At 37.7% G+C, this 27,352-nt stretch overlaps 4 protein-coding genes across 5 annotated transcripts; all 4 read left to right on the top strand.

The window, feature by feature from the left end:
* The first annotated feature begins 1,483 nt into the window (after positions 1 to 1,483).
* LOC130740577 (ATP-dependent zinc metalloprotease FTSH 10, mitochondrial-like) lies at positions 1,484 to 6,856 on the top strand. Its single transcript, XM_057593234.1, has 8 exons — positions 1,484 to 1,702; positions 1,790 to 2,009; positions 2,101 to 2,181; positions 2,503 to 2,642; positions 3,550 to 4,023; positions 4,206 to 4,973; positions 5,429 to 5,656; positions 6,254 to 6,856. The coding sequence occupies exons 1-8, from the start codon at positions 1,652 to 1,654 to the stop codon at positions 6,728 to 6,730; spliced, it is 2,439 nt and encodes an 812-aa protein (XP_057449217.1). The 5' UTR covers positions 1,484 to 1,651; the 3' UTR covers positions 6,731 to 6,856.
* Positions 6,857 to 10,083: 3,227 nt separating this feature from the next.
* On the top strand, positions 10,084 to 15,005 carry LOC130740576 (ATP-dependent zinc metalloprotease FTSH 10, mitochondrial-like). Of its 2 annotated transcripts, none has more exons than XM_057593232.1 (7): positions 10,084 to 10,284; positions 10,427 to 10,480; positions 10,743 to 10,849; positions 11,797 to 12,216; positions 12,407 to 13,174; positions 13,387 to 13,614; positions 14,238 to 15,005. In XM_057593232.1, exons 1-7 carry the CDS (start codon positions 10,239 to 10,241, stop codon positions 14,715 to 14,717), a joined length of 2,103 nt encoding a protein of 700 aa, XP_057449215.1. In that variant the 5' UTR covers positions 10,084 to 10,238; the 3' UTR covers positions 14,718 to 15,005. The 2 variants fall into 2 exon arrangements, with proteins under 2 accessions (XP_057449215.1, XP_057449214.1); XM_057593231.1 differs by having other exon boundaries at positions 10,085 to 10,284; positions 10,427 to 10,519.
* A 2,075-nt stretch (positions 15,006 to 17,080) lies between these two features.
* LOC130737190 (ATP-dependent zinc metalloprotease FTSH 3, mitochondrial-like) lies at positions 17,081 to 22,258 on the top strand. Its single transcript, XM_057588948.1, has 7 exons — positions 17,081 to 17,168; positions 17,663 to 17,779; positions 18,026 to 18,123; positions 18,884 to 19,291; positions 19,456 to 20,229; positions 20,688 to 20,915; positions 21,520 to 22,258. The coding sequence occupies exons 1-7, from the start codon at positions 17,081 to 17,083 to the stop codon at positions 21,973 to 21,975; spliced, it is 2,169 nt and encodes a 722-aa protein (XP_057444931.1). The 3' UTR covers positions 21,976 to 22,258.
* Positions 22,259 to 23,232: 974 nt separating this feature from the next.
* LOC130737189 (pentatricopeptide repeat-containing protein At5g39710-like) lies at positions 23,233 to 24,084 on the top strand. The gene is made up of 2 exons (XM_057588947.1): positions 23,233 to 23,593; positions 23,651 to 24,084. Exons 1-2 carry the CDS (start codon positions 23,233 to 23,235, stop codon positions 24,082 to 24,084), a joined length of 795 nt encoding a protein of 264 aa, XP_057444930.1.
* Positions 24,085 to 27,352: the final 3,268 nt, after the last annotated feature.

The raw sequence follows: 27,352 nt of genomic DNA, 5'->3' as shown, positions 1-27,352 counted from the left end.
CATACCCAGATTATCCTGGGATTCATGTCTTCGCCATAACCTGGGTTTCATGTCTTCACCGTTATCCTTCAAGCACACCGAGATCCTCCCTTGTTTTAACACAAACAAAAAGTGTTACTGTTAGTATTCATTCAATCCAATAATTGAACAAAGTAACGAAAAAACCAAAAATACTTCGAATCACAAATTAAAAAAGTGTTTGCAGGATAACATCTTCGCATCCCATACATGCACTACTTAATTTCAACACTTGAAATCTCTTATTTGAAAACCCCCAAATTCAACCCTAATTTCAGAATAATGTCAAATCCCTAATTTGAAAACCCCTAAATTCAACCCTAATTTCAGAATAATGTCAAATCCCTAATTTGAAAACCCCCAAATTCAACCCTAATTTCAAATTGACTTCAATTCAATAATTTGAAAACCCAAATTTCAACTCTAAAACGGATCAAAATCGCTTTAATCTGGCAGAACCCCAAAATTGAACCAAATAATTCTCTCTTGTTCATGCAGTAATTATTTTCAAAATCACCTTAATCTGGAAAAAACCCAACAAAGAAAAACCAATTTCAGAACTCGAAAACGACACTTAGATCACCAACTTGTTTCAAAAATTTTAAATCCTAAACTTCAACAAGGAGAAGGGGATGAGAAATGAAGAACTTACACTTCGGTGGAATGAGAAAAGGAAACGCGATGTGTGACAAAGGGATTCGCTAGATCTGGAGACGAATCCACCCATGGAAACCGGATTCGATGTTGGGCTTCGAATGAAGGTGGGTTTTCAACGGATGGTGGGTATCAAGGGAGGTGGGTTTCGAGGAAGAGAACAGGCGACGCTGAACGAACGATCTCGGCCTTCGATGAAGGTGGTTGGAGGAAGAGGAAAGGCGAAGAGAACGCTAGATCTGGAGGTGGGTTGCGATGAAGGTGGCCATGAACCCTAAAGAGTTCTCGAGAACAAAAGGCCAAATGGGTTTTTGTGTTTGATTTCTGGGGCGTATGGGTTGAAAATGAAAGTGATTTAGATCTGATTTTGAAAATTAAAGTGAGTGGGTAGTTGGAGTAATTGAAGTGAGTAAGTGGGAGACAATTAATGATTTTTTGGTGTAATTAGTAGGAGTAATTAAGTAATTAACTGATTTACCTTATCATTTTACCTCCCCAATTACCACTATGATTTACCTTCAATTAACTACTAATCTTTATTTACTAATTAAATCATTTATGGTTTATAAATTAATTATTTTGTTTTCAAATATTTAAAAAATACAATATTACCTATGGTATCAGGTCAACCGGGAGTGGTGTAACATTAGACCACAAAAAACTGGTCCATAATAAATAAATCCGGATAAGTACTCTCTCTATTTTTTTTTTTCTTTTTTTTGTTGAGGAAGAATCTATGGGCGAGTACCGTGTTTGGCAAGACAATTTTAATGGAACGAAGCCAACGTGCCCCTTTGTTGACCTCAAGCCAAGCCTTTTATTTGGTGCTCAAACAAAAACACCGCTACTCACTCTTTCTCACAAAACAAACCATCTCATATCATCATCTCCTTCACTTCTCTCTTCATCAATCCTCTCTGTATCGCTAAACCACGTTGCAATTCTTCAGATCTACCATTGTTCCTCACATCTTTTGATCATGATTTTTTCTAGGATTGGACGCTCCTTGTCGCGTTCTTCTCGCGCTAGAGTAAGCTTTTTCGTTACCCATCATTTTAATTCGCTTATTTACATCCAAAAGACTCTAACTTTGTTTCAATTGTCTTCTGGGTCGTAGAATCTTTTCTGCGGTGATGGCAGATTGGGAACCCTAGGGGTATCGTCGCGAACGAATGTCGCGGCGGAAGGGGGATTAGGGTTTTTCAGGGGATATGCATCTTCTGTCGGAGCTGCTCGCAGTAGTGGCAGCCTCCTTTCCAATTTGGCTGCTTTCAAATCTGTTGCCGCAAACCCTAGGCTTCACCACCGCTTGTTTTCCAGCGAAGCCCCTAAGAAGAGTGAGTCAAATTGGAACTGTTTTTATTCTCTCTTTTGCTTCTGGATTACTATGCTAGTGTTCTGATTGGACTTTCTTGCTGTTTTTGGTAGATTATGAGAACTTCTATCCCAAGGAAAAGAAGGATGCTCCCAAGGGAAACGGAAACAACGATAAAAAATACGAGTCTAAAGGTACAAAAGGAATATTTGTTGTGCCTTGTGAATAAGTCATTTGTGAATAGCTCATCTCAAATCATTTGAAAATGTTGGTTATTATATAGCTGATTAAATTTATTCAAGCTCGGGGGATAATAGTTGTTTAACTAGAGCGCGTATGTTTAGGGGTTTTGAGACATATGGTTCAATGCCAAACATATGCCATTTCATTTACATGGTGTATTTTCACCCTGCAATGATTTATTTAACTAATGTGTATTTGTGTGCGTTAATCATGTATCAATAAAAGGGGACTGCCACCAACATTTAACACTTGAATTCTCTGTTTGATTTCAGATGAGTCGAATACCAACTCAGATGAACAAGGAAATTTTCAAGAAACTTTCATGAAACAATTTCAAAATCTACTCACCCCATTGTTGGTGATGGGCCTATTTTTTTCATCCTTTTCTTTTGGTCCTCGCGAGCAGCAGCAGGTAAGCATAACTTCAAGCGAATTACCAGGACTATCTGTTCTTATTTTTTTATTAGGATGAAGCTGGGTTGAGTTGAGAACTTGAGATTCATGAATATCTGCATTCCATAGATGGGTGCAATGGTTTAGAATGCATAAGAAATGAACCTTGTGCTTCTTGACACATTATCCCATTGTAGTGTTCATTATTTTGATGAAGGGGGAAATGGAAATACAAAAGAGAGTATGTTAAATTAGATTTTTGCTTTATGTAATGTATTATGATTATGATACTACATTGTCTTAAGACCTAGGGGAACTTTGGTATAACGGTTGAAGTTGTTGGAATTAGCATTTTGTAACTGTAAGTTAGCTGCCTAATTCTTAGGTTTACAACGTTTTTGGCCCTTCCCCGGATCTTGCCATGGCTGGTGCGCTTTATTTGTCTTCATTTCCTCGAGTACTTACTCTTGGGTAACTCATGATTTCTTTCCTTCTTGCTCTTCATGTGGCTAGGAGGTCACATGTTTAAGTCATGAAATTAGCATTTCGTAACTGCAAGAAAAGGCTGCCTAATGCCTATATTAGACTTGCAACAGAGTCGGCCCTTCCCTGGATCCTGCCATGGCTCGTGCACCTCATCTGTGAGATGAGCTTTTGTTGACGGCTTTTGTTGAAGGCCCATAAAAAAGATTGCTATTAGGATATATTTGAGAGTTTTATATCCCACTGATTTCTGGTATCTGGTTCAAGTCTTAAGCTAGTTTGAGTTTTGAAAATTGCATGATATTTCTCTATATCTTTTTTTGTTCTGAGTGTGTCTTTGCCTGATAATTGGAATGTGAATCCAATCATATGCATTTTGGTTTCTTTTTCATTGTTAACTTGCCATCATCTTGCTGACCCGACCAGAGTTTGAATCTTTGCAGATTAGCTTTCAAGAGTTTAAAAATAAGCTGTTGGAACCAGGGTTAGTAGACCATATTGTTGTCTCAAACAAATCAGTTGCTAAAATATATGTAAGGAGCTCTCCCCGTGATCAAACAGATGGTGAAATGGTCCAAGGGACCCTCCCTCCAAAGGGATCTGGAGGCCAATACAAATATTTTTTCAATATTGGAAGTGTTGAGTCTTTTGAGGAGAAGTTAGAGGAAGCACAAGAAGCACTGGGAATCGACTCTCATGATTATGTACCTGTTACATATTCTTCTGAAATGGTTTGGTACCAGGAATTGATGAGATTTGCTCCAACACTGTTGCTTTTGGGATCTCTCCTATATATGGGAAGAAGAATGCAAGGTGGAATTGGTGTTGGCGGTGGCGGCGGTGGTAAGGGTGCTCGTGGAATATTCAACATAGGAAAAGCCCATGTTACTAAAGTAGACAAAAATGCCAAAAACAAGGTTAGTAGCTTTCTTATTCTTCTACAAATGATGGTTATTGTTTTTTAAGAGCATGCTCCCTAGTTTCCATTATTGTCTTTCCCATTATAGTTTTCTCTCTAAGGAATCATGTCTTGTGCGAATAAGTTGGTGATGAGCATTTGAGAGACTATATTTTTCATTATTTATATTCATTTGGTCAGGTCTATTTCAAAGATGTTGCTGGCTGTGATGAGGCAAAGCAAGAAATTATGGAGTTTGTCCACTTCCTTAAGAACCCAAAAAAATATGAAGAACTTGGTGCGAAAATTCCAAAAGGTGCTCTCCTGGTTGGTCCTCCAGGCACAGGAAAAACCCTTTTAGCAAAAGCAACTGCAGGAGAGTCTGCTGTACCATTTCTTTCTATATCTGGTTCTGATTTCATGGAAATGTTTGTTGGTGTCGGGCCATCTAGGGTGAGAAACTTGTTTCAGGAAGCAAGACAGTGTGCTCCCAGTATAATATTTATTGATGAGATTGATGCGATTGGTCGAGCAAGGGGACGTGGAGGTTTCTCTGGAGCAAATGATGAGCGCGAAAGTACTTTAAATCAATTGTTGGTCGAGATGGATGGTTTTGGAACCACAGCTGGAGTTGTTGTGCTGGCAGGAACAAATAGACCTGATATATTAGACAGTGCCCTACTTAGACCTGGGCGATTTGATCGCCAGATTTCAATTGATAAACCTGATATTAAAGGTCGTGACCAGATATTTCAGATATACTTGAAAAAGATTAAACTTGACCATGAGCCTTCATATTTTTCACAAAGACTTGCAGCCCTTACTCCAGGATTTGCTGGAGCCGACATTGCTAATGTTTGCAATGAAGCTGCTCTGATTGCTGCAAGAGGTGACAAAACACAAGTCACAATGGACCATTTTGAGGCAGCTATTGATAGGATTATTGGTGGTTTGGAGAAGAAGAACAAGGTATGCCATTTTTAGTTTTTATATTATTATTTAGAAAGATCTAGCCTATAGGAAAGGGGCAGGGTAGCTGCACATTATAGGCATAGTTGTAGCCTTCATTTTTCCCATATTACTTTCCTTTCATCATCATTGTGAGTAAAATGAAGCTTTAGCAGAGAATATAGTTTATTTATTTTAATAAATATTGTTCCACATGGTATTGGTTACTTACGATGGAGAATGAAAATGTCCCTGAGTAGACCGTCCCTTATACCCCAGATCTTCTAGTTTATTTGTATATCTAATTCGCAAAGATAGTTGTTCTTTGGCTGTTGTTGCATTTTAAGGCTTCATGATGATGAAGATTATATGCTACATTGAATTGAAAGTATTGAACCAAGTTTGGAGCTCTCACTTTGTATTTTTTTTTTCAGTTACTGGTTAAAAGTTTCTCTAATAACTTGTTTCTTATCAAGGTAATAAGCAAGCTGGAAAGGCGTACTGTCGCTTACCATGAGTCAGGCCATGCTGTTGCAGGTTGGTTCTTGGAACATGCTGATCCCTTGTTGAAAGTAACTATTGTTCCTCGTGGAACTGCTGCTCTTGGATTTGCGCAGTACGTTCCAAATGAGAACCTTCTCTTGACAAAGGAGCAGATGTTTGATATGACTTGTATGACCCTTGGTGGTCGGGCTGCAGAGCAGGTTGTTTAGCATTTCCAATTTTGTTTACTTACTGTTTTTCTCTCCTTTTTTCATTAGCTCTTTGCTGTATGACTAATGTTGATATTCTAGTGAAAGGGTGTAACATGTTTCAGACTTTTGACTAGTCTCACATTGATTAGTGATATAACTAAATAAGTCCTTATATATGGTAGAGAAATCCTCACCTCGAGCTTAGCTTTTGGGCTAGAGTTAGATCTAGCCCGAAAATCGAATATGGCATTAGAGCCTATCCTAAATCTGTTTATTGAAGATCACCCATAAATGGGCTACGACTACCCATGGCCAGTCCTGAAAATTTCATGCTCCAGATTTTCAGCTCGGGGGTGAGGGTGTGTTGAGGAGTCCCACATTAACTAGTGATATGACTAAATAATTATTTATATAGATAGAGCATTTCTCATCCCTGAGCTAGTTTCTGGGGTAAACTTGGGCTTAGCCTGATTTCTAATTCAGACACTGTACATTACTTATTATATTTTTCAAATTCAAATCTTATTACTGCCTTGTTTTATTGTATAATGTTTTTCTCCAATTCAAATCTGAGAAAATGATTGTTTCCCTCCCTTGTTACTGCAGGTTCTCATAGGGCAAATCTCAACAGGAGCACAGAACGACTTGGAAAAAGTGACAGACTGGAGTTATAAACAAGTGGGTGTCCTAGGTTTCAATGAGGAAGTGGGCCTCCTATCTTTCCCTCAGAAAGAAGACTCATTTGGGTCGAAGCCATATAGCAGCGAAACTGCTGCATTGATTGATAGGGAAGTGAGAAAATTGGTGAAGAAAGCATATGACCATACAGTAAATTTAATTGAGGAACACAAGGAGCAGGTAGCTCAAATTGCAGAGTTGCTGCTGGAAAAAGAAGTACTTCACCAAGATGACTTGCGTCGAGTTTTGGGTGAGCGTCCCTTCAAGGCCAGTGAACCCACCAATTATGATACCTTTAAGCAAGGTTTCCAAGAGGACGAGACAAAAAACATAGAAAGCATGGTCGATGTGGCTGAAGAGGGTGGTGGGGATTCACCTTTTGATCCTCAGGTAGTTCCCACATAGTTGAATAAGTTCCCGTTTTGATTTATAGTGTACATGAATATCATGTTTTTGTGAATTGATAACATGGACAAAACTTGTACGATAACTGCTAATAAATACAATTTATTTCTGATTTCTCTTTTCTTATATCCTATGTTGCAAAATAACCTATCCAAATTTTGGAACCAAAGTAGCCTCTTCATAGAATGACGAGTTTGAGTTTTCTGATTTTGTTGCTGCAACTGTCAAATGATTTTGTCTTCGGGTTTGATCGAGCCCATGGTAATGTGCACTCCATTGCATTGCATGAACATAATCTTCCCTTCAGAGGAGCCTGGCTTGTTTGTAGGGTACCACAGGTATGAGAGAAGCAGTGGGTGCACAAAAATGAAAGGTTCGGTATTTTTATCTAATGCTCGGTTTAGATGTATAGTGTAAACGAGAGGACAAAAATATAAAGAAAAGAGTTCAAGGTGAAATAATATAAATGAAAAGTAAAGTGATCGTTGGTTTCCTATTTTCATCTTGAACTATTGAGTATTTCCCATTTTAAATTAATTTCTATTATAATTGTAATTCCTATAATATTCTAAATTTAAAATTTCAATTTTTAAATTACATATTATTTGTAATCTAATTTTCAAATTATAATTAAAATTTTATGATCATAATATATATTATACCTTTTAATTTATTATTGTTAAAAATAAAATAATCATAATTCGATTTATGTTCAAAGTTACACATTGTAAGTGGCATTTTGGGTATCTGCCACGTCCAACTTTTTTTGAATCGTCTTACAAAACTCAGAAGAAATGTGTTAGGCAGTGAGGTTATTAACATTATAAACGGAAGAAATGTTGAAATATACATTTACAAAAAAAAAATGGCATGTTGAAACAAGTTATAGCAGGTAAAAAAAAAGGGGCACCAATGTCCCCCATTTTGAAGAGGCATCTAAGCATTCACATATATAATAAGGATAAAAGAGGGAAGCACAACACAAACAGTTTTCTTACACAAGCGCATAAGAATTATTTACTGCTCCAATTGTTTTTTTCTTTTTCCAACATTCCTCTTGTAGTCGTGTTGATCCAACGCACATGGAAAACGCTATTTTCCAATTAGAACTCTTCCCTCAACTTCCTTCCTTTCTAAGATTCTAATAAGCATATAAAGTGTAAAATAAAAGGTGTTGAATGTTATGATACTCTATTGGTGGGAGTAGTTTAGAAATACCCCCACTAAGTATATTTGTACCTTAGTTTTTGAAAACATTTCGTAGCTCATACTTGTATTTGTATGCGTTACTACTTACTAGCAGAGTATGGTTAGAGAACACCGACAATGGCTTAGAGTGATCGAGCATGCAAGTGACAAATACTCGTTGAGTCAATGTTGCTTGATTTGAACTTATCCTTGGTTTTTATCTAAAAATTTAAAAAATAACTTTTTACCAAAAAAGTTGCATTTCGGAAGCAATTCACCCCGTGGGGTAGTTTATGCCATGTGGGAGATCTGGATACCTGTTTGGATGGCGTCTCAAATGAGACGCCATTAGTTGAAACGAAAAACAAAAAAAAGGCTTAATTGCAACTTTAGTCCTTGATGTTCACCAAAACCATAATTTTAGTCCTCAACAAAATTTAATTATAAGAATGGTCCCTGACGTTGCATGTTGTTTGCAACGTTAGTTCGACCGTCTATTTTTTAACAGAAACAGCTTATTTGGCATCTAAAAGCTTATGTGGAAGTGCCACTAGAGAGAAAGAGGGAGGCACATAGGAGTCACATGACTCTCCTTTTAGCCCATTTTCCCCAAATCTGACACCCTAGGGATCCATTCATCTTCATCTTTTCTGAAATCCCTAAATCACACTTGAAACTAGAATCACTAGATTCAAGTTGCTACCTTCTCTACCCAATCCAGATCTGGAAACCCAGATGAAACCAGCAGAGATTGAAGAACACATGATGAATGTTTCTGTTTTCTTTTGCTTCTTTTTCTCTGGCTCTATTCTTGAACCAGTGTTGTGGCTTTACAAGGAGGTGGAGGAAGGGAAGGGTGGTGATGGGTGGAGATGGGGTTGGGGATTGTGGCATCAGATCTGCAGAGGGTTAGGTTTGAAGATGATAATGAATAATTTTTTTTAAAAAAAATGGGTTAGGTTTGAAGAAGATGAAGATGATGAACAGGGAGATGAGAAGAAGAATTAATCACCTTTCTGGGTTTGAATTATTATTATTATTATTTTTTTCTGAGATGAAGAGGCATGTGTTAGTGTCATGTAAGCTTTCAGACGCTACTTAAGCTTCTTCTGTTAAAAAATAGACGGTCGGACCAATGTTGCAAACAACATATAACGTCAGGGACTATTTATGTAATTAAATTAGGTTGGGTACTAAAATCGTGGCTTTAGTAAACGTTAGAGATCAAAGTTACAATTAAGCCAAAAAAAAAAACACTGGCTGACATGAAAAGAAAGATTAACGTGTTAGGTATTGAATGACATTAGATATGAGACACTATCTAAAAGTGTCTGATCTGAGATGCCCCTCAAAGGTGGAAAAAAATTATTCTATATATATGTTCACTTATAATGTTAAGAGAACGTTAAATGTTGTTTTTCCAACTAATGTAATTGTGGGAACAATAAATTAGGGAATATAAATTACATTTTAAAAGGTAGAATAGGAAAAAATAATATTTTTATAAAAATTAATAAAATTGATTTCACTCCTTAATATGTGTGGTTTTTCTCTTTTCGATAAGCAATTAATTAAGAATGAAGGCAATATATATGTAACCAGCAGTATATAGCCATGTAAATACATAATACTCCTTATTAAGTCGGTCAAATACAAAAAATAAATCCACAAGCACCATAACAAATTCATAATTAATAAATATGCATGTTTTTATATATTTATTAAGAATTGTTAATTACACATGCTCGGTTTGGTTTATTAGTTTCCAAGTTTTCAAACTGTAAATCGAACAGATCATTTTTAGTTTTGCATTGGTTAGCTGGGATCCGAGCATTATAAAATCAAAACCAACTTAATTGATTTAGTTTGGTTCATTGGTTCATTTGTTTCATCGGTTCAATCCATACTAGATGAGAAAAATCGGACGGTTGGGGAAATGGGCGGGAAAAAACAACAGCACGCGGAAACACGTGTCAGTCTCTGGACAGCTTTAACATTAGTGAGGATAGCTCAATTATTCAAACGGGAGTTGGGTCACCTATTGAATACGGAACTTAAAATTCCGTACTGTATTTAAGCATGCGTGTCACATTTTCAACCACTCATTATATACTAAAACAGATACGGAATTTTATTTTCCGTATTGATACGGAAGTTTAAATTCCATATTCCAAACTCAATTCCCTATTCAAACCCTTGTCATGCGCATTCAACATCATTTGATTCTGTTAAAATCATGATGAAGCAAGGGTTAAAATTCAGATTCTCACTTTCCTGATTTCTCTCATCGCCGCCGTCTCCGCCTAACGTGCGACAGCTGATGGCTGAGCAGCCGGGTTCCCCTCCGTGCCCTTCGATGAAGCAAAGTAAGTTAGGGTTATGTTTTTTATGAAATGGAAACTGTTTCTGATTCAATTGCTCTTAGCAACTGAACTCCGATTCTCCCCTTTGTTTGGCTTGTGTTGTGCTTCAGCTAGCGTTCTGATTAGTATTACCATTTTTTCGCAGATTCTGAGAAGCTCTCCACCAAGGGGAAGAAGGAAGTCCCAAATGGAAACAATGGTATTTTCAAGAGAATTGATCAAATATTCAACTTTATAGGTATAGGGATGTGCTTATTTTCTTATCAACTAGGAAGCTCCATTGCAAATTATTTGAAAATGGTGGTCATAGGTCATATAATGACTAATATGTTTTCTCAGCTTAATTAATTTGGTGTGTTTCTGTGTCTAGGAATTAATCATGTATCTATTTTCTAGTTTATCTTGAAATAAAAGGGAACCACTAGCAAAGTTTAACACTTGAACTCTCCTTTTGATTTCAGATCATGGAAATTCTCGAAAGGTTTTAACTGTCTCAGTATTGGTGATAGCCTCATTATTGGTGATAGGGCTATTTTTTGTGCCTTTTTCTTTTGGTCCTGACAAGGAGGTAAGAATAACTTAAAGTGAATTACCAGGCAAATTGTTTTAATTTTTTTTTATGTGGGTGAAGTTGGGTTGAGTTGAGAACTTGAGATATGATTTCAAATGCATGAGAAGTGAACCTTGTGCTGCCATGATGAATGCGGAAATTGGTAGTACAAAAGAGATTATGTTAAACTGGATTTGAGTCTTATATAATTTATAATAATACTGCACTGGCTTAGACCTAGGGGAGCTTTGGTATAACGGCTGATTTTTTTGAAATTAGCACTTTGTAAATGCAAGTTAAGGCTGCCTATTTTAGACTCACAACAGGTTCAGCTCTTCCCTGGAGCCTGCCATGGCTGGTGTGCTTTGTTTGTTTAGTATTTTGTCTATTGCTTACTTGGGTAACTCTTGTGATTTCTTTCCTTCTTGCTCGTCTGTATCCATAGGTGTTTGTATATAACTTGAGTCTTTTCCCTCTGTATCCATAGGTGTTTGTATATAACTTGAGTCTTTTCCCTCCCTTTCATTAGCTTTTTCGTGAAGCTGCATTTATGGATAAATTTAAACTCATGCGTTACTCTTTTCATTTTTATTTGGCTTAAGTCACTATTGACTTTTATTTGTGGTTTAAAATGTGTATGTCTTTGAGTTAAGCTTTATGCTGCTGTCATCTACTGCTTTTGTTGAAGATCCATAAAAAAAGTTGTTATTAGGATATATTTGAGATTTTTATATCCCACTGATTTCTAGCATCTGGTAGTCTTAAACTAGCTTGAGTTTTGACCATTGCTTTACATTTCTCTATATTATATTTATTCTGAGGGTATCTTTGTATGATAATTGGGATGTGAATCTGATCACATGCCTTTTGGCAATGTGATACCTTTCTTCTGTGTTTGGATATTTTTGGTTTCTTTTTCAATGCCATCATCTTGCTGACTTGGAACAGAATTCGATTCTTTGCAGATTAGCTTTCAGGAGTTTAGAAATAAACTATTGGAACCAGGGTTAGTAGACCACATTGTTGTCTCAAAGAACTTAGTTGCCGAAATATATGTACGGAGCTCTCCCCGTGATCAAACTGACAATGAAGTAGTCCAAGGGACATTCTCTCCAAAGGGATCTGGAGGTCAATACAAATATTATTTCAATATTGGAAGTATTGAGTCTTTTGAGAAGAAGTTAAAGGAAGCACAAGAGGAACTAGGCATTGACCATCATGATTATGTACCTGTTACATATTCTTCTGAAATCGTTTGGTACCTGGAGTTAATGCGATTGGCTCCAGAATTGTTGGTTTCAGTATCTTTCGTATATCTGGTGAGAAGACTACATGGATTTGGTGGTGCCAATATTACTAAAGTAGACAAAAATGCCAAAATCAAGGTCAGTAGCTTTCTTATTTGTCTATGATGGTTATTGTGTTTAAGAACTTGCTCCATAGTTGCCATCATTGCCTTTCCCACTTTCTCATTGTAGTTTTCTCTTTCAGGGAGTATATGTAGTATGGGTGAATAACTTGTAATAAGTTCATTTAAGAGACTATATTTTTTATTATTTATATTCATTTGGCCAGGTCTATTTCAAAGATGTTGCGGGCTGTGATGAGGCAAAGCAAGAAATTATGGAGTTTGTCCACTTCCTAAAGAACCCAAAAAAATATGAAGAACTTGGTGCGAAAATTCCAAAAGGTGCTCTTCTGGTTGGTCCTCCCGGCACAGGGAAAACCCTTTTAGCAAAAGCAACTGCCGGGGAGTCTGGTGTGCCATTTCTTTCTATATCTGGTTCTGATTTCACGGAAATGTTTATTGGTGTCGGACCATCTAGGGTGAGAAGCTTGTTTCAGAAAGCAAAGAAGTGTGCTCCCTGTATTATATTTATTGATGAGATTGATGCGATTGGTCGTGCAAGGGGACGTGGAGGTTCCTCTGGGGCAAATGATGAGCGCGAAAGTACTTTAAATCAATTGCTGGTGGAGATGGATGGTTTTGGAACCACAGTTGGAGTTGTTGTGCTGGCAGGAACAAATAGACCTGATATATTAGACAAAGCCCTACTTAGACCTGGGCGATTTGACCGCAAGATAACAATTGATAAACCTGACATCAAAGGTCGTGACCAGATATTTCAGATCTACTTGAAAAAGATCAAACTTGACCATGAGCCTTCATATTTTTCAGAAAGGCTTGCAGCCCTTACTCCAGGATTTGCTGGAGCAGAGATTGCTAATGTTTGCAATGAAGCTGCTCTAATTGCTGCAAGAGGTGAAAAAACACAAGTCTCAATGGATCACTTTGAGGCAGCTATTGATAGGATTATTGGTGGTTTGGAGAAGAAAAACAAGGTGTGCCATTTTAAGTTTTTATATTATTATTTAGAAAGGCATAGGAAAGGGGTGGGGTGGGGCTTGGTATTTAAGTTTATAAAAGTTCTGCACGTTATAGGCATAGTTATATGCAATGAATTGAAAGTATTGAACTGAGTTTGGAGCTCTCACTTTGCTTTTTCTTTTCAGTTACTGGTTGAAATTTATCTAATACCCTGTTTCATATCAAGGTAATAAGCAAGCTGGAAAGGCGCACTGTCGCTTACCATGAGTCAGGCCATGCTGTTGCTGGTTGGTTCTTGGAATATGCTGAACCCTTGTTGAAAGTAACTATTGTTCCTCGTGGAACAGCTGCTCTTGGATTTGCGCAGTACGTTCTGAGTGAGAACCTTCTCATGACAAAGGAGCAGCTTTTCGATATGACTTGTATGACCCTTGGTGGTCGGGCTGCAGAGCAGGTTGTCTAGCATTTCCTGTTTTGTTTACTTACTGTTTTCGTCTCCTGTTTTTTCATTAGCACTTTGTTGTATGAGTAATGCTGAATTGCTGATCTTTCTAGTGAAAGGGTTTATTATGATTCAGACTTTTTCACTTTGACTAGTGATATCGCTAAATAAGTCATTATATATGTGGTAGAGCAATCCTCACCTCGACCTTAGCTTTTGGCGTCAAGTTAGGTCTAGCCCGAATTCGAGTATGGTATTAGAGTCTATCCTAGATCTATTTATTGGAGATCACCCATAAATGAACTACCCATGTTCAGTCTTGCAAACTTCTCGCTCCTAAATTCCAGCCCTTGGTGTGGGGTGTGTTGAGAAATCTCTCATTGACTAGTGATATGAATAAATAAGTCTCTACATAGGATAGAGCATTTCTCACTCTTGAGCTTGTTTTTGGGGTAAAGTAAGACTCAGCCGGAATTCTAATGCAGAGATTTAAGTACATTCCTTATTATATTTCTAAATTACAAATCTTATTACTGCCTTATTTTATTGTATAATGTTTTTCTCTTATCTGATTCTTCAGCACCTCCAAAGCCAAGAAATGAGAAAATGATTGTTTCCCTCCCTCTTTACTGCAGGTTCTCATTGGGAGAATCTCAACAGGAGCACAGGACGACTTGGAAAAAGTGACCAAGATGACTTATGCTCAAGTGGCAGTCTATGGTTTCAGTGACAAAGTGGGCCTCCTCTCTTTCCCTCAGAGAGAAGACTCATCTGAGATGTTGAAGCCATACAGCAGCAAAACTGCTGCAATCATTGATAGTGAAGTGCGAGAATGGGTGAATAAAGCGTATGAACGTACAATACAGCTAATTGAGGAACACAAGGAACATGTAGCTCAAATTGCAGAGTTGCTGCTTGAAAAAGAGGTACTTCACCAAGATGACTTGGTTCGAGTTTTGGGGGAACGTCCCTTCCAGGCTAGTGAACACACCAGTTATGATAGGTCAAAGCAAGGTCCCCAAGCGGACGACGAAAAAATCATAGAAAGCACCGTCAATGGGCCTGAGAAGGGTGGTGGGGATTCACCTTTAGATCCCCAGGTAGTCCTGACATGAATAAGTTCATGTTTTTTTAAGTGTACATGAATATCTTTTTTAGCTAAAATTAAAAATTTCATTTAAACTCTAATGGGGTATGCTTTAGAATAGTGACATTGGAAATATTTGAAGGTAGTCTGCAAACAGTGATGCAAATTACACCCAGCTTAAGTAGAAATAGATAGCAAAAACACATCTTTTTGTTTATGTGTTTTAGCTATTATTTTGTTTTTGTTAATTTGATAACATGGACAAAAATTGTATTATCACTACTAAGTAAATAAAATTCGTTTCTTATTTTTCTCATACCATGTGTTGTATATTAAGTATCTATGGAAGTTTAATATTCTTGGTTTTCACATCTGTTAAATGGAAATTTTCATACAGCTGTGGGATGATAATGCATGAACTTGTTCATCTAGGCATGATCTTGTTTTCGGTTTTTTGTCAATATCTCGGTGTTGGCTAACGTGGTTATGTGGAAAACAGTACCATTGATGTAGCAAGCAACATGTTTTGTTATCCATGTTCACATAAATGGACCAATTCCTGAAATTTGGCCATGATTTTGGCTCAGACTTTGCCAAGGAGGAGCTTAAGCCGAAATGGGTGCCTGCGTAAAGCGATCTATGAATACTTAGCACATTAACATTTTTTTCTTAATGCAAAAATTAGCAATACTTTTTTATAAACACATTGTTTTTTAGAAGACAATATTATTTGAACAAAAAATACTCAAACAAAATGACACATGTTATGATGCATGCTAACACACCGACTTACTCACTATGTTCTGATTTATAAGTCACTTTTTAAGAGTTTTTTTTTTTAATCATGACGTAGGTTCCCATGAAGGCATACAAATCGTAATTTTGGCAGAGTCGAGTGAGTTGCTAAAGAGAAAGTTGTTGGTTATAAAAGATCAAAGATTTTTGCTTAGTTAGTCAGCTTGATTCATTGTTGGCCCTGAGAATTTAGGGGCTCTGTTGGGTTGCTAGGTTATTAGCTACTTGTATTAGCATGAGTCTTGATGCTTTGTTCTTCAAGATTTATTTGATTGCATTGTAGTATTATTCTTTGAAATTTTGGTCTCACTAATGTAAGTGCAGCTAGGCTGTTGGATATTTATCTAAGTACCGTTGATAGAAAAGAAATTTTTTTTACTTCCAAATTCATTTTCATACGCTTTAAAAGCTAAGGGGAGTTGAAGAGTTGGGGGCATGGTATGAAGAAGAGGGAAATGGTGGCCCGTGAAAGAGCTAATTAGGGTGGCAGGTGTTAGGGTATGTTCTCCCTAGTGAAGAAGATGATCAAGTAGGGAAAATTATGGGCCTAATGAGATGGGGTGCAGGTGGATTAAATATGACCACATAGACTAGGAGGGTGTCATCCTATGAAGCACATACGCACGAATATCAGACATGACACGACACTGGAATTGCGACATTACTAAAATTCAAAAACCAAGACACGGTCGGGGACCCATTGGTATATTTTTATGAAGCTTTTGTCATAAAGCTTATAAACTTGTTTTGATGTTTTGTTTGTAAAAAGACTAACTTATTTACAAAAGAGCTAATCTATCTACTGATTTTTCACTTCCTTATTAATCATCATCATTGTAAATGTCTTTGACTTTGATTCTTCATGTGATAAATTAGTAATTTTTTTCATGCTTCACTTCTAAAAATTATATGTTTTTTTTAAATATAAGTGTATGTCTAACCAAGAAAAGGTGGCGGCTCGAGTGTCCGAGCCGCAAAACAATATTTTTTTAATCTGACATCGTGAAGAAGTGTCTGACACGTGTCGTGTTGGTGTCGTATGAGGTGTCAGTGTCGTGTCAGTATCCGACACCGGGAAACTTCATATGTGAGAGGTGTCCGTGCTTCATAATTGTCATTTTTTTTACATAGAGAGGGTGCTATCTATAAGAGTTAAGATATGCATATAAATAGATATAGATGAAAAAAATAGAACATAGATTTAGGGATTCTAAATAATCTATCTATAGATTTAGGGAATTTCGTTAAAAGAAGATTTAGGGATTTATTTAGTTTTTAAAAAATCTTCATTGCTGAGAGGTAAATATCCTCCGTTTGCGTATGATACACGCACCCTGACCCTCTGTTCCAGAAACACGCATAAAATCACGGACGGAGCAGCGTGATATGATGGACCAGCGAAGTATAGAAGAGAAACCCATCAGTAGTATAAATCAACACAAAAATTCAAAGCCTTTTCATGCAGATTCAACGTGTGATTGATTCACTCTGCAAATATCTCTGCTAACATCTTAGAATCAAGAACCACATTTTCTTCAAATTCTGATTCTCACTTTCCTGATTTCTCTCCTACCCGCCGTCTGCCACCACCGGCCGATGGCTCAGGAGCCGGGTTCCCCTCCACGCTCTTCCACCTGCAATGTAGGTTCTACAAACCCTAGCGAAGCTCCGAAGAAGAAGCAAAGTAAGTTAGGGTTATATTTTTGGTTCGTAATTTATGTCTAGCGTGATGAACTGGAAACTGTTTCTAATTCTATTGCTCTTAGCAACGAAACTCCAATTCTCCGCATTGCTTCTTGATCACTGCGTTGTGCTTCAGCTAGGTTCCGAACTTCTGATTAGTTTTTATTATAGGCAAATGTTAGTTACTACTAATGTTAGTAAATTAGTTCCTTCACCAGAGTTTGAACCCTGACGCCTGACCCTTCATTCCACCCGGAATGCACTTACATGAAATTCAAGAATAGGACACAACGGACTAATACTTGTTTAACTCGTGCATGTTGTGTTTTGGGGATTTTTTTTTATATGTGTTGCAATGCAAAATGTTTTTTCAACATGCGATGATTTAATTTAATTTGGTCTGTTTGTGTGTCTAGGAATTAATCATGTATTTACTTGGAATAAAAGGCGGACCACTACCAATATTTAACACTTGAACTCTTATTTGGATTTCAGATTCTGAGAAACTCTCCCCTAAGGGGAAGAAGGAAGTCCCAAATGGAAAGAAGAGTATTTTCAAGGAAACTTTCAAGGGAGTTTTCAAGAGAATCAACCTAATATTCAAGCTTAAAGGTAAAAGGATGTGCTTATTTTCTTATGAACTAGGAAGCTGCCATAGCAAATTATTTGAAAATGGTGGTCATAGCTGATATAATGAGTAATATAGAGGAATGCCCTTTTCATGACTACATGATATTCAAGTATTGGAGACAACAGACTAATACTTGTTTAACTAGTGTGTGAATGTTTTCCCAGTTGATCTTAGGATAAAAGGGGACCACGACTAACATTTAACACTTACTCTCCTTTGGATTTCAGATCATGGAAATTTTCGAAAGATTTTAATCGTCTCAGTATTGGTATTATTGCTGATAGGGCTATTTTTGGCGACCTTCTCTTTTGGTCCTGACGAGGAGGTAAGAATAATAATACAAAAGAGATTATGTTAACCTATTTTTGAGTCTTACATAATTTATTATAATAATACGCTTAAACCTAGGGGTGCTTTGGTGTAACGGTGGAAGTTGTTGAAATTAGCATTTTGTAACTGCAAGTTAAGGCTGTCTATTTTAGACTTACAACAGGTTCGACCCTTCTCTGGATCCTGCCATGGCTGGTGCACTTTATTTGTTTAATATCTCCTCTAGTGCTTACTTGGGTAACTCTTATGATTTATTTCCTTCTTTTGTATATAACTGGAGTCCTTTTCCTTCCTTTTCATTAACTTTTACACGAAGCTGCATTAATGGATAAATTTCGACTCATACTTTACTCGATAAATATTTATTTGATTAAATCCACTGTTGACTTCGATTTTGTTGTTGAAAATGTGTGTATATCTGTCAGTTAAGCTTTATGCTGCTGTCATTGACCGCTTTAGTTGAAGCTCCATTAAAAAGGTTGTTATTAGGATATATCTGAGATTTTTATATCTCACTGATTTCTAGCATCTGATTCAAGTCTTAGCCTAGCTTGAGTTTTGAAGATTGCTTGACATTTCTTTATATCTTATTCGTTCTCTGGGTATCTTTGTATGATAATTGGGATGTAAATCTAATTCCAATCACATGTCTTTTGGCAATGGGATACCTTTCTTCTGTGTTGTGCTGGATATTTTTGGTTTCTTTTTCTTTGTCATCATCTTGCTGACTTGGACTAGAATTTGACTCTTTGCAGGTTAGCTTTAAGGAGTTCCGATATAAACTATTGGAACCAGGATTAGTTGACCATATTGTTGTCTCAAAAATAAAATTAGTTGCCAAAATTTATGTAAGGAGCTCTCCCCATGAAATGGTCCAAGGGAACCTAACTTCAGAGGGATCTAGAGGCCAATACAAATATTTTTTCAATATTGGAAGTATTGAGTCTTTTGAGGCGAAGTTAAAGGAAGCACAAGAAGCACTAGGCATTGACCATCATGATTATGTACCTGTTACATATTCTTCTGATATGGTTTGGGTCATGGGGTTGGTGACACTCGCTTCAACACTGTTGCTTTCGGCATCTTTTCTTTATAGGGTAGGAAGACTAAATGGGTTTCGTGTTGCCCATGTTTCTAAAGTAGATAAAAGTGCCAAAAACAAGGTCAGTTGCTTTCTTATTTTTCTATGTTGGTTATTGTGTTTAAGAGCTTGCTCCATAGTTGCCATCATTGCCTTTCGGATTATAGTTTTCTCTTTCCAATTGGTAATTAATAAGTTCATTAAAGAGACTATATTTTTCATTATTTATATTATTCATTTGGTAAGGTCTATTTCAAAGATGTTGCGGGGTGTGATGAGGCAAAGCAAGAAATTATGGAGTTTGTCCACTTCCTCAAGAACCCAAAAAAATATGAAGAACTTGGTGCAAAAATTCCAAAAGGTGCTCTTCTGGTCGGTCCTCCAGGCACAGGAAAAACCCTTTTAGCAAAAGCAACTGCAGGAGAGTCTGCTGTACCATTTTTTCCTATATCTGGTTCTGATTTCACGGAAATTTTTGTTGGTGTCGGGGCATCTAGGGTGAGAAACTTGTTTCAGGAAGCAAGGCAGTGTGCTCCCAGTATAATATTTATTGATGAGATTGATGCAATTGGTCGAGCAAGGGGACGTGGAGGTTTCTCTTACTCTGCAGCAAATAATGAGCGTGAAAATACTTTAAATCAATTGTTGGTGGAGATGGATGGTTTTGGAACAACTACTGGAGTTGTTGTGCTGGCTGGAACAAATAGACCTGATATATTAGACAAAGCCCTACTTAGACCTGGGAGATTTGATCGCCAGATTTCCATTGATAAACCTGATATTAAAGGTCGTGACCAGATATTTCAGATATACTTGAAAAAGATTAAACTTGACCATGAGCCTTCATATTTTTCACAAAGACTTGCAGCCCTTACTCCAGGATTTGCTGGAGCCGACATTGCTAATGTTTGCAATGAAGCTGCTCTGATTGCTGCAAGGGGTGACAAAACACAAGTCACAATGGACCATTTTGAGGCAGCTATTGATAAGATCATTGGTGGTTTGGAGAAGAAGAACAAGGTATGCCATTTTTTGTTTTAATATTAATATTTAGAAAGATCTAGCCTATAGGAAATGGGCGGGCTAGAAGTTCTGTACACTAGGCATAGTTGTAGCCTTCATTTTTTCCATATTACATTTATTTCATCATCATTGTGAGCAAAATGAATCTTTAGCAGATAATATTGTTCATTTATTTTAGTAAATATCGTTCCACATGATATTTGGTTATTTACGATGGAGAATGATAATGTTCCTGAGTAGACCGTCCATTATACCCCAAATCTTCTAGTCTATCTGTGTATCTAATCTGCAGAAATAGTTGTTCTTTGGCTGTTGTTGCAATTTAAGACTTCATGATATATGATGAAGACTATAGGCTGCAATGAATTGAAAGTATTGAACTGAGTTTGGAGCTCTCACTTTGCTTTTTTTCAGTTACTAGTTAAAGTTTATCTAATACCCTGTTTCATATCAAGGTAATAAGCAAGCTGGAAAGGCGTACTGTCGCTTACCATGAGTCAGGCCATGCTGTTGCAGGTTGGTTCTTGGAACATTCTGAACCCTTGTTGAAAGTAACTATTGTTCCTCGTGGAACAGCTGCTCTTGGATTTGCGCAGTATGTTCTGAGTGAGAACCTTCTCATGACAAAGGAGCAGCTTTTCGATATGACTTGTATGACCCTTGGTGGTCGGGCTGCAGAGCAGGTTGTATAGCATTTCCTATTTTGTTTACTTACTGTTTTTGTCTTCTGTTTTTTCATTAGCTCTTTGTTGTATGAGTAATGCTGAATTACTGATCTTTCTAGTTAAAGGGTGTAATATGATTCAGACTTTTTTTTTCACATTGATTAGCTAGTGATATCGCTTAATAAGTCATTATATATGGTAGAGCATGCCTCACCTTGACCTTAGCTTTTGGTCTTTGGGGATAAGTTAGGTCTAGCCCGAATTCAAATACGGTATCAAGATCTCCTAGATCTATTTATTGGAGATCACCCATAAATGAACTACCCATGTTTAGTATTGCAAACTTCTCGCTCCAAATTTCCAGCCCTTGACATTAGTGATATAAATAAATAAGTCTCTACATAGGATAGAGCATTTCTCACTCCTGAGCTTGTTTTAAGGGTAAAGTAACGCTCAGCCCGAATTCTAATGCAGATATAAGTACATTCCTTATTATATTTCTAAATTACAAATCTTATTACTGCCTTATTTTATTGTATAATGTTTTTCTCTTATCTGATTCTTCAGCACCTCCAAAGCCTAGAAATGAGAAAATGATTGTTTCCCTCCCTCGTTACTGCAGGTTCTCATAGGGAGAATCTCAACTGGAGCACAGGACGACTTGGAAAAAGTGACCAAGATGACTTATGCTCAAGTGGCCGTCTATGGTTTCAGTGACAAAGTGGGCCTCCTCTCTTTCCCTTCAAGAGAAGACTCATATGAGATGTCGAAGCCTTACAGCAGCAAAACTGCTGCAATCATTGATAATGAAGTGCGACAATTGGTGAACAAAGCGTATGAACGTACAATACAGCTAATTGAGGAACACAAGGAGCATGTAGCTCAAATTGCAGAGTTGCTGCTTGAAAAAGAAGTACTTCACCAAGATGATTTGATTCGAGTTTTGGGAGAGCGTCCCTTCAAGGCTGGTGAACTCACCAATTATGATAGGTCAAAGCAAGGTTTTCAAACGGATGAGGAAAAAATCATAGAAAACACCGTCGATGGGCTTGAGGAGGGTGGTGGGGATTCACTTTAGATCCTCAGGTAGTCCTCACATGGTTGAATAATTTCATGTTTTTCTTTTCCAGTGCGCAAGAATATCTTTTTTTTTTGCTAAAATCAATACTCCAGACTCCAGTTATACTCATATGGTATGCTTTAGAACTGTCACATGGGAAATATTTAAAGGAAGGTAGTCTGCAAAGTGCAAACAGTGATTTGAATTACACCTGGCTTAAGTAGAAATAGATAGCAAAAACAAATTTTCTTGTAAATGTGTTTTAGCTATTTCTAGTGATCAGGTCTTTATCTTCAGAATATTTCATTTCATAGCCCAAAAAAGTTACTACCAAAGCGGTCTCAGGTCTAACTCTGTAAAAAGAAGTGTACATGAATATATTATTTTTTTGAAGTTGATAACATGGACAAAAACGGTCAGATAATAGCTAAATAAATAGAATTCGTTTGATTTTTCTGAATATATAGATAAGGAGTAAAATAGGTACTCCAACCCAAAGTACAAAGATAATACACAGGCAAGATGACTTGCTTTAAGTTTTGGGTGAGCGTCCGTTCAAGGCCGGTGAACACGCTGATTATAATAGCTAGGTTTATGCAAGGCTTCCATGAGGATGAGGAAAAAATCATATAAAGCACCGTCAAGGGACATGAGGAGGGTGGCGGGGATTCACCTTTAGATCCTTAGGTAGTTACGACATAGTTGAATAATGTTTTTGTGAATTTGATAATATGGTAAAAAATTTGTTTTTGGATTTTCGTCAATATCTCGGTGTTAGCTAACGTGGTTATGTGGAAAAGAGTTCCATCGATGTAGCAAGCAAGCAACATGTTTTGTTATCCATGTTCACATAAATTGATCAATTCCTGAAATTTGGCTATGGCCTTTGGTGAAGCCAGAATAGGTGCCTGCGTAAAGAGTTCTATGAACACTCATTTTTTTTTTTCTTAATGGAAAAATATGAATAGCAATAGTTTTTCTGTACATTGTTTTTTAGAGTACAATATTATTTGACCCAAAAATACTCAAACAAAATGGCACATGTTATGATGCATACCATCACACTTACTATGTTCCTATTTATAAAACACTTTTTAGGATTTTTTTTAATCTTTGAATATAAGTCAACTTATAATATTTATAAAACATTTAAAATAATTTTTTTTTGGTAAACTTAATTTTTTTTTAATTTACTCTCATATTTTAAGTCAACTTATAATATTTGAAGTTACTTTATTGCTTGCATCGTTGCCGGAAAAACCCAACCCTTTGACTATGACTATGAAGCTCCTAAGTCATCATCATCGTGTTTTATTCACCGCCACCCTCAAAACCTTTCGCCACATGCTCCAATACAGCAACGTTAACACTTACAATGCCATGATCCAATCGTCGGAGAAGAAGGTGGCCCAACCGTTTGGCCCAACTGAGAAGCCAAATTCGGTTTCGTCGAATCAAGTTATTCAGGATTTGTGCCGGAAAAGTAGGATCCCAGAGGCTATGGTGATGCTTGAGAAGATGAATCGGAAGGGTTTGGCCCCAGATAAGAAGACTTACAAGGCTATGTTTCATTTGTTCTTCTGCCAGTCTCTTTATGAACAAGCTTACAAGGTTTTGACTGAAATGGTTGTTAGGGGTTTTTCACCCTCGGTTGCTTCATTCAACAAGCTTATTCACTAGTATTGCATTACAGAGACACTTGAGGAGGCTGTGCGGATTTTGATGGACATGGCTGAGATGGGCTTGTCCCCTAATGTTGTTAGTTATAACGAAGTTATGTCTGGGTTTTGCCTAATCCAGAACCTGGAGAAGGCGTTTGAAATCAAGAAGGAGATGGTTAAGAAGGGCTTCTTGCTTGATGCTGCCACCTATTGGGGGCTTATACGGGACCTGTGCCTGCATCGTAGACTGTCGGAAGCTTTTGATCTCTTCCGAGAGATGCTATGCGGGGGTGTGTATACTTTTGTAAGTCAAAGTTATTTTAGTTTGAGGAATACTTATTGTGCTGAAGGTGAATTCAGTAAGGCTTTTCATTTGCAAGATGAAATGATACACAATGGTATTTTGTGTGATTTTGTTACTGGGTTCTCACCGTCTCTTGTTACATACCACACGCTTATTGTTTGATCAGGATCCGCCCCAAAAATATTTCAAAGACGAGGACCATTACTATCAGCGGCGATGGCGGTGGTTGAGGAGGCGGCAGGGTGGTGGTGTCGGTGTCGGTGGTGGTGCCGACGATGGTAGTGGTGGTGGTTGTGGTAGCTGTAGGGTGGTGGTGGTGGTGGCGGCGACAATGGAGGATGGTGGCGGTTGCGGTAGTGGTGGTGGGGGGTGAATGGGGAAGTAATGGAGGGTGGTGGTGATGGTGGCTTATACGTCAAATATTATCAAGCCTTATCCATCATTGTGGATTATTTAATACATCATTTTGATGTCTAAGGGTGAGTTGATGGATAAGCTTATACCATACAATGTTAGAACCAAACAATGAATAAGTTCATAATGTATTGTATAAGCTTATACAATTATGCCCAATACGACATATCAAACGATCTTTAGGGCTCGTTTGGTGCGACGTATAGTATTAGGCCTGATAGTATAAGCCCTGATAACTTTCTTATACTATCCAGCGTTTGGTCATACTCTGTATAATATACCGTATCGTTTAAATTAATGCAATTTCTTATTTAGTGAAGTATTAAATAATGATATATAATAAAAATCAAATATGGAGGTGATTATAACGCTGATGGCGGTGGTGGTAGGTTGGTGGTGGTGGTGGCAATGGTGGTAGGTTGGTGTTAGTGGCGGTGGTGGTGACAGTGGAGATAGGTTGGTGGTGGTGGTGGCATTGATGGTGGTTGTGGCGGTGGCGATGATAGGGTGGTAGCGGTGGTGGTAAGGCAGTGGCGGTAGCGCATGCGGTAGGGTGGTGGCTACGGTGGAGGGTGGAAGAAATGGTGGTGGTGGTGGCGATAGGGTGGTGGTTGTGGTGTCGTGGTGGCGGTGGCGACAACATCGGTGGTGGCTGCGGCGGTGACGGTGATCGGGTGGCAGCGATGGTGGTTGTGGTGTTGGCGACGATAGGGTGGTGGTAAGGCGGTGGCGGCTGCAGTAGGGTGGTGGCGCCGGTGGAGGGTGGAGGCAATGGTGGTGGCAATAGGGTGGTGGCGGCGATTATGGTGGTGGTGGCGATAGGGTGGTGGTTGTGGTGTCGGTGGTGGCGGCAACACCAGTGGTGACAGTAGGTCGGTGGCGGTGATGGGGTGGTGGTTGTGGTGTCGGTGGTGGTGGTGGCGGCGACAGTGGTGATCAGGTGGTGGCGGCAACACCGATGGCGGTGGTGGTGCCAATGGTGGTGTAAGTTGGAAGCAATGGAGGGTGGTGGTGATGGTGACTTATACGTCATAACCTTATCATGTCTTATTCATCACTCATATAATGGATTAAATAATACGTCATTTTAACGTATAAGAGGACTTTGATGGATAAGCTTATACAATACGTCCCACAGTATTGAAAAGTTGTGATCATATTGGGAATTTGATTAAAAGATGTGGGTGAAATAATCATACACTAAAAAGAAATAGGCAAAAAGGATAACCAAATCAGTCGAAAGGATTCCTTGAGGGCCTTAGCTCAACTGTTCATGAACTGTGGTTTGGTGCGTATATGATACCACTTACACCTTTAATGCATGTTTGCTTTTGCTTCTAATATCCCTCATCAGTTTCAATTCTCAGTTTCTAACCCTTTTAAGCCTAATACCTCTCAAAGCATGCAAGCCAAAAGATATTATTAATGGGGCACAAAGGGTGCCGGGTGCCTCAACCCTTAAAACAAAGATGGAGAAGAAAGACAAGAAACCAAGAGAAAAAACGAAAGAAAAGGAGAAGCAAGGCTAAGGAAGCTAGATACAAGCACATACCCACATTGAAACAATAAACTATTCTAGCCAGCAGTTGTTACAATCATGGTTGTGAGACTCACGAGTATACTCGTTGACTCGGTAGACTCGCAAGTCTAGGTGTGGAAAACGGGTTGACTCGACAGAAGACTCGTTTCTAGCTCAGACTCGGTGGACTCGCGTGTCAATGACCGAGTCAGCGAGTCACATTTTAAAAAAATCCCTAATTTTGTTAAAATCCCTACCTACTTTGCTTTTTGGTTATTTATGTACTTTGCTTTAATGCTTATGTTGTACTTTGAGTATGTACTTTGTTTTGGTACTTACTACCTATGGTGTGGTACTTTGTTAAACTTTGCTTAATTGCTTTATTATGAAGTTGGATTTTGAGTTTATTTGATTAAATGCATCTTGGATGCTCTTATAATTATATGTTTATATTTGTTCTTCATGTGACAAGGTTATATTTAGTAATTTTTCATTTCTAGTAGACTCGACAAATCTACGAGTCGAGTCTACCTACTCAAAACGAGTCTGCTTAGACTCAGGAGTCTGACAACCTTGGTTACAATGCTACCTCAGAAAACAATTCCCTCCCCTTTTAAATAATCCACCATATATGAGGCTACTAGAACTCCAACTAAACAAATGAGACTACTGAAGGAAAGGACAAAATCTGCAGAGCCAACACCCACATGACCTTCAATTAACAAGACACACAATCGGTACAAAATCAGTACAGCAACAGAGAGCAAACTGAACATTCAATATAATGCCATATCTTAAAGCAGTCTAATTCAGCAGATCCACAACTGACACAAAAGCAAAATATCAAACAACAATGAAAAGCCAACTGAAATCCCTTTTTCAGAAATATGAAAACCTCATAATAGCACCCTCAATAGACCCAATAGCACGCTTAGTAGACTTACCTAGGACATTGCCATACATCCAAAAACCATAACGGATGCGGAATAAAAAAGAGAGGAAGGTTTGCATTCAGAGAAATTGAAGAAGACGAGGAGTAGAGGCATCAAGTTAACTTCACGGGATCAATAATAAGAGAAGGAAAGGAGCAAATCCTTATGGCAAGAGAAATTAAGAGGAGGATTGGAGGAGCAAGTTTACCTTGAGGAGAGAACTCGTTGCCACTCTGAGGGCGTTCAGTTCAAAATGGGGAGCGTCAGTTGCGGCAAAGAGGAAGATTCGTTTACGTTCTGTTGAAACCCTTAGTTTTCTAGTTACTAATAATTACAATAGTACCATTAATGAGAAATTAGAGAACAAGATGTTCTCCGTGTTTTTCCTGTTTCCAGAACAAAAATTAAGAATAGAAAACAAAAACAATTTTTTTTAATGTTATGATTTTTTTGTTTTTAAAACAAAAATTGAAAACAGTTTTCAAATTAATTTAAAAAAACAATCTAACCAAACAAGCTTTTGTTTTTAAATTCTATAAAACAGAAAACTGTTTTTAAAAACACT

The sequence above is a fragment of the Lotus japonicus genome, chromosome 2 (genome assembly GCF_012489685.1).
Source record: "Lotus japonicus ecotype B-129 chromosome 2, LjGifu_v1.2".
NCBI lineage: Eukaryota > Viridiplantae > Streptophyta > Magnoliopsida > Fabales > Fabaceae > Lotus > Lotus japonicus.
This window is presented reverse-complemented; position numbering and strand designations above follow the sequence as displayed.

What these genes read in the sequence shown, in the direction of transcription:
- LOC130740577 (XM_057593234.1), top strand. Translation starts at nt 1,652, where the DNA reads ATGATTTTTTCTAGGATTGGACGCTCCTTGTCGCGTTCTTCTCGCGCT. An exon ending in CAGCGAAGCCCCTAAGAAGA is followed by an intron (nt 2,010 to 2,100) that starts GTGAGTCAAATT and finishes TGTTTTTGGTAG; the next exon opens with ATTATGAGAACTTCTATCCC. An exon ending in TAAAAAATACGAGTCTAAAG is followed by an intron (nt 2,182 to 2,502) that starts GTACAAAAGGAA and finishes GTTTGATTTCAG; the next exon opens with ATGAGTCGAATACCAACTCA.
- LOC130740576 (XM_057593231.1), top strand. Translation starts at nt 10,239, where the DNA reads ATGGCTGAGCAGCCGGGTTCCCCTCCGTGCCCTTCGATGAAGCAAA. An exon ending in GTGCCCTTCGATGAAGCAAA is followed by an intron (nt 10,285 to 10,426) that starts GTAAGTTAGGGT and finishes ATTTTTTCGCAG; the next exon opens with ATTCTGAGAAGCTCTCCACC. An exon ending in GTGGTCGGGCTGCAGAGCAG is followed by an intron (nt 13,615 to 14,237) that starts GTTGTCTAGCAT and finishes TCTTTACTGCAG; the next exon opens with GTTCTCATTGGGAGAATCTC.
- LOC130737190 (XM_057588948.1), top strand. Translation starts at nt 17,081, where the DNA reads ATGGCTCAGGAGCCGGGTTCCCCTCCACGCTCTTCCACCTGCAATGTA. An exon ending in CCTAATATTCAAGCTTAAAG is followed by an intron (nt 17,780 to 18,025) that starts GTAAAAGGATGT and finishes TTTGGATTTCAG; the next exon opens with ATCATGGAAATTTTCGAAAG. An exon ending in GTGGTCGGGCTGCAGAGCAG is followed by an intron (nt 20,916 to 21,519) that starts GTTGTATAGCAT and finishes TCGTTACTGCAG; the next exon opens with GTTCTCATAGGGAGAATCTC.
- LOC130737189 (XM_057588947.1), top strand. Translation starts at nt 23,233, where the DNA reads ATGACTATGAAGCTCCTAAGTCATCATCATCGTGTTTTATTCACCGCC. An exon ending in GACTGAAATGGTTGTTAGGG is followed by an intron (nt 23,594 to 23,650) that starts GTTTTTCACCCT and finishes ATTGCATTACAG; the next exon opens with AGACACTTGAGGAGGCTGTG.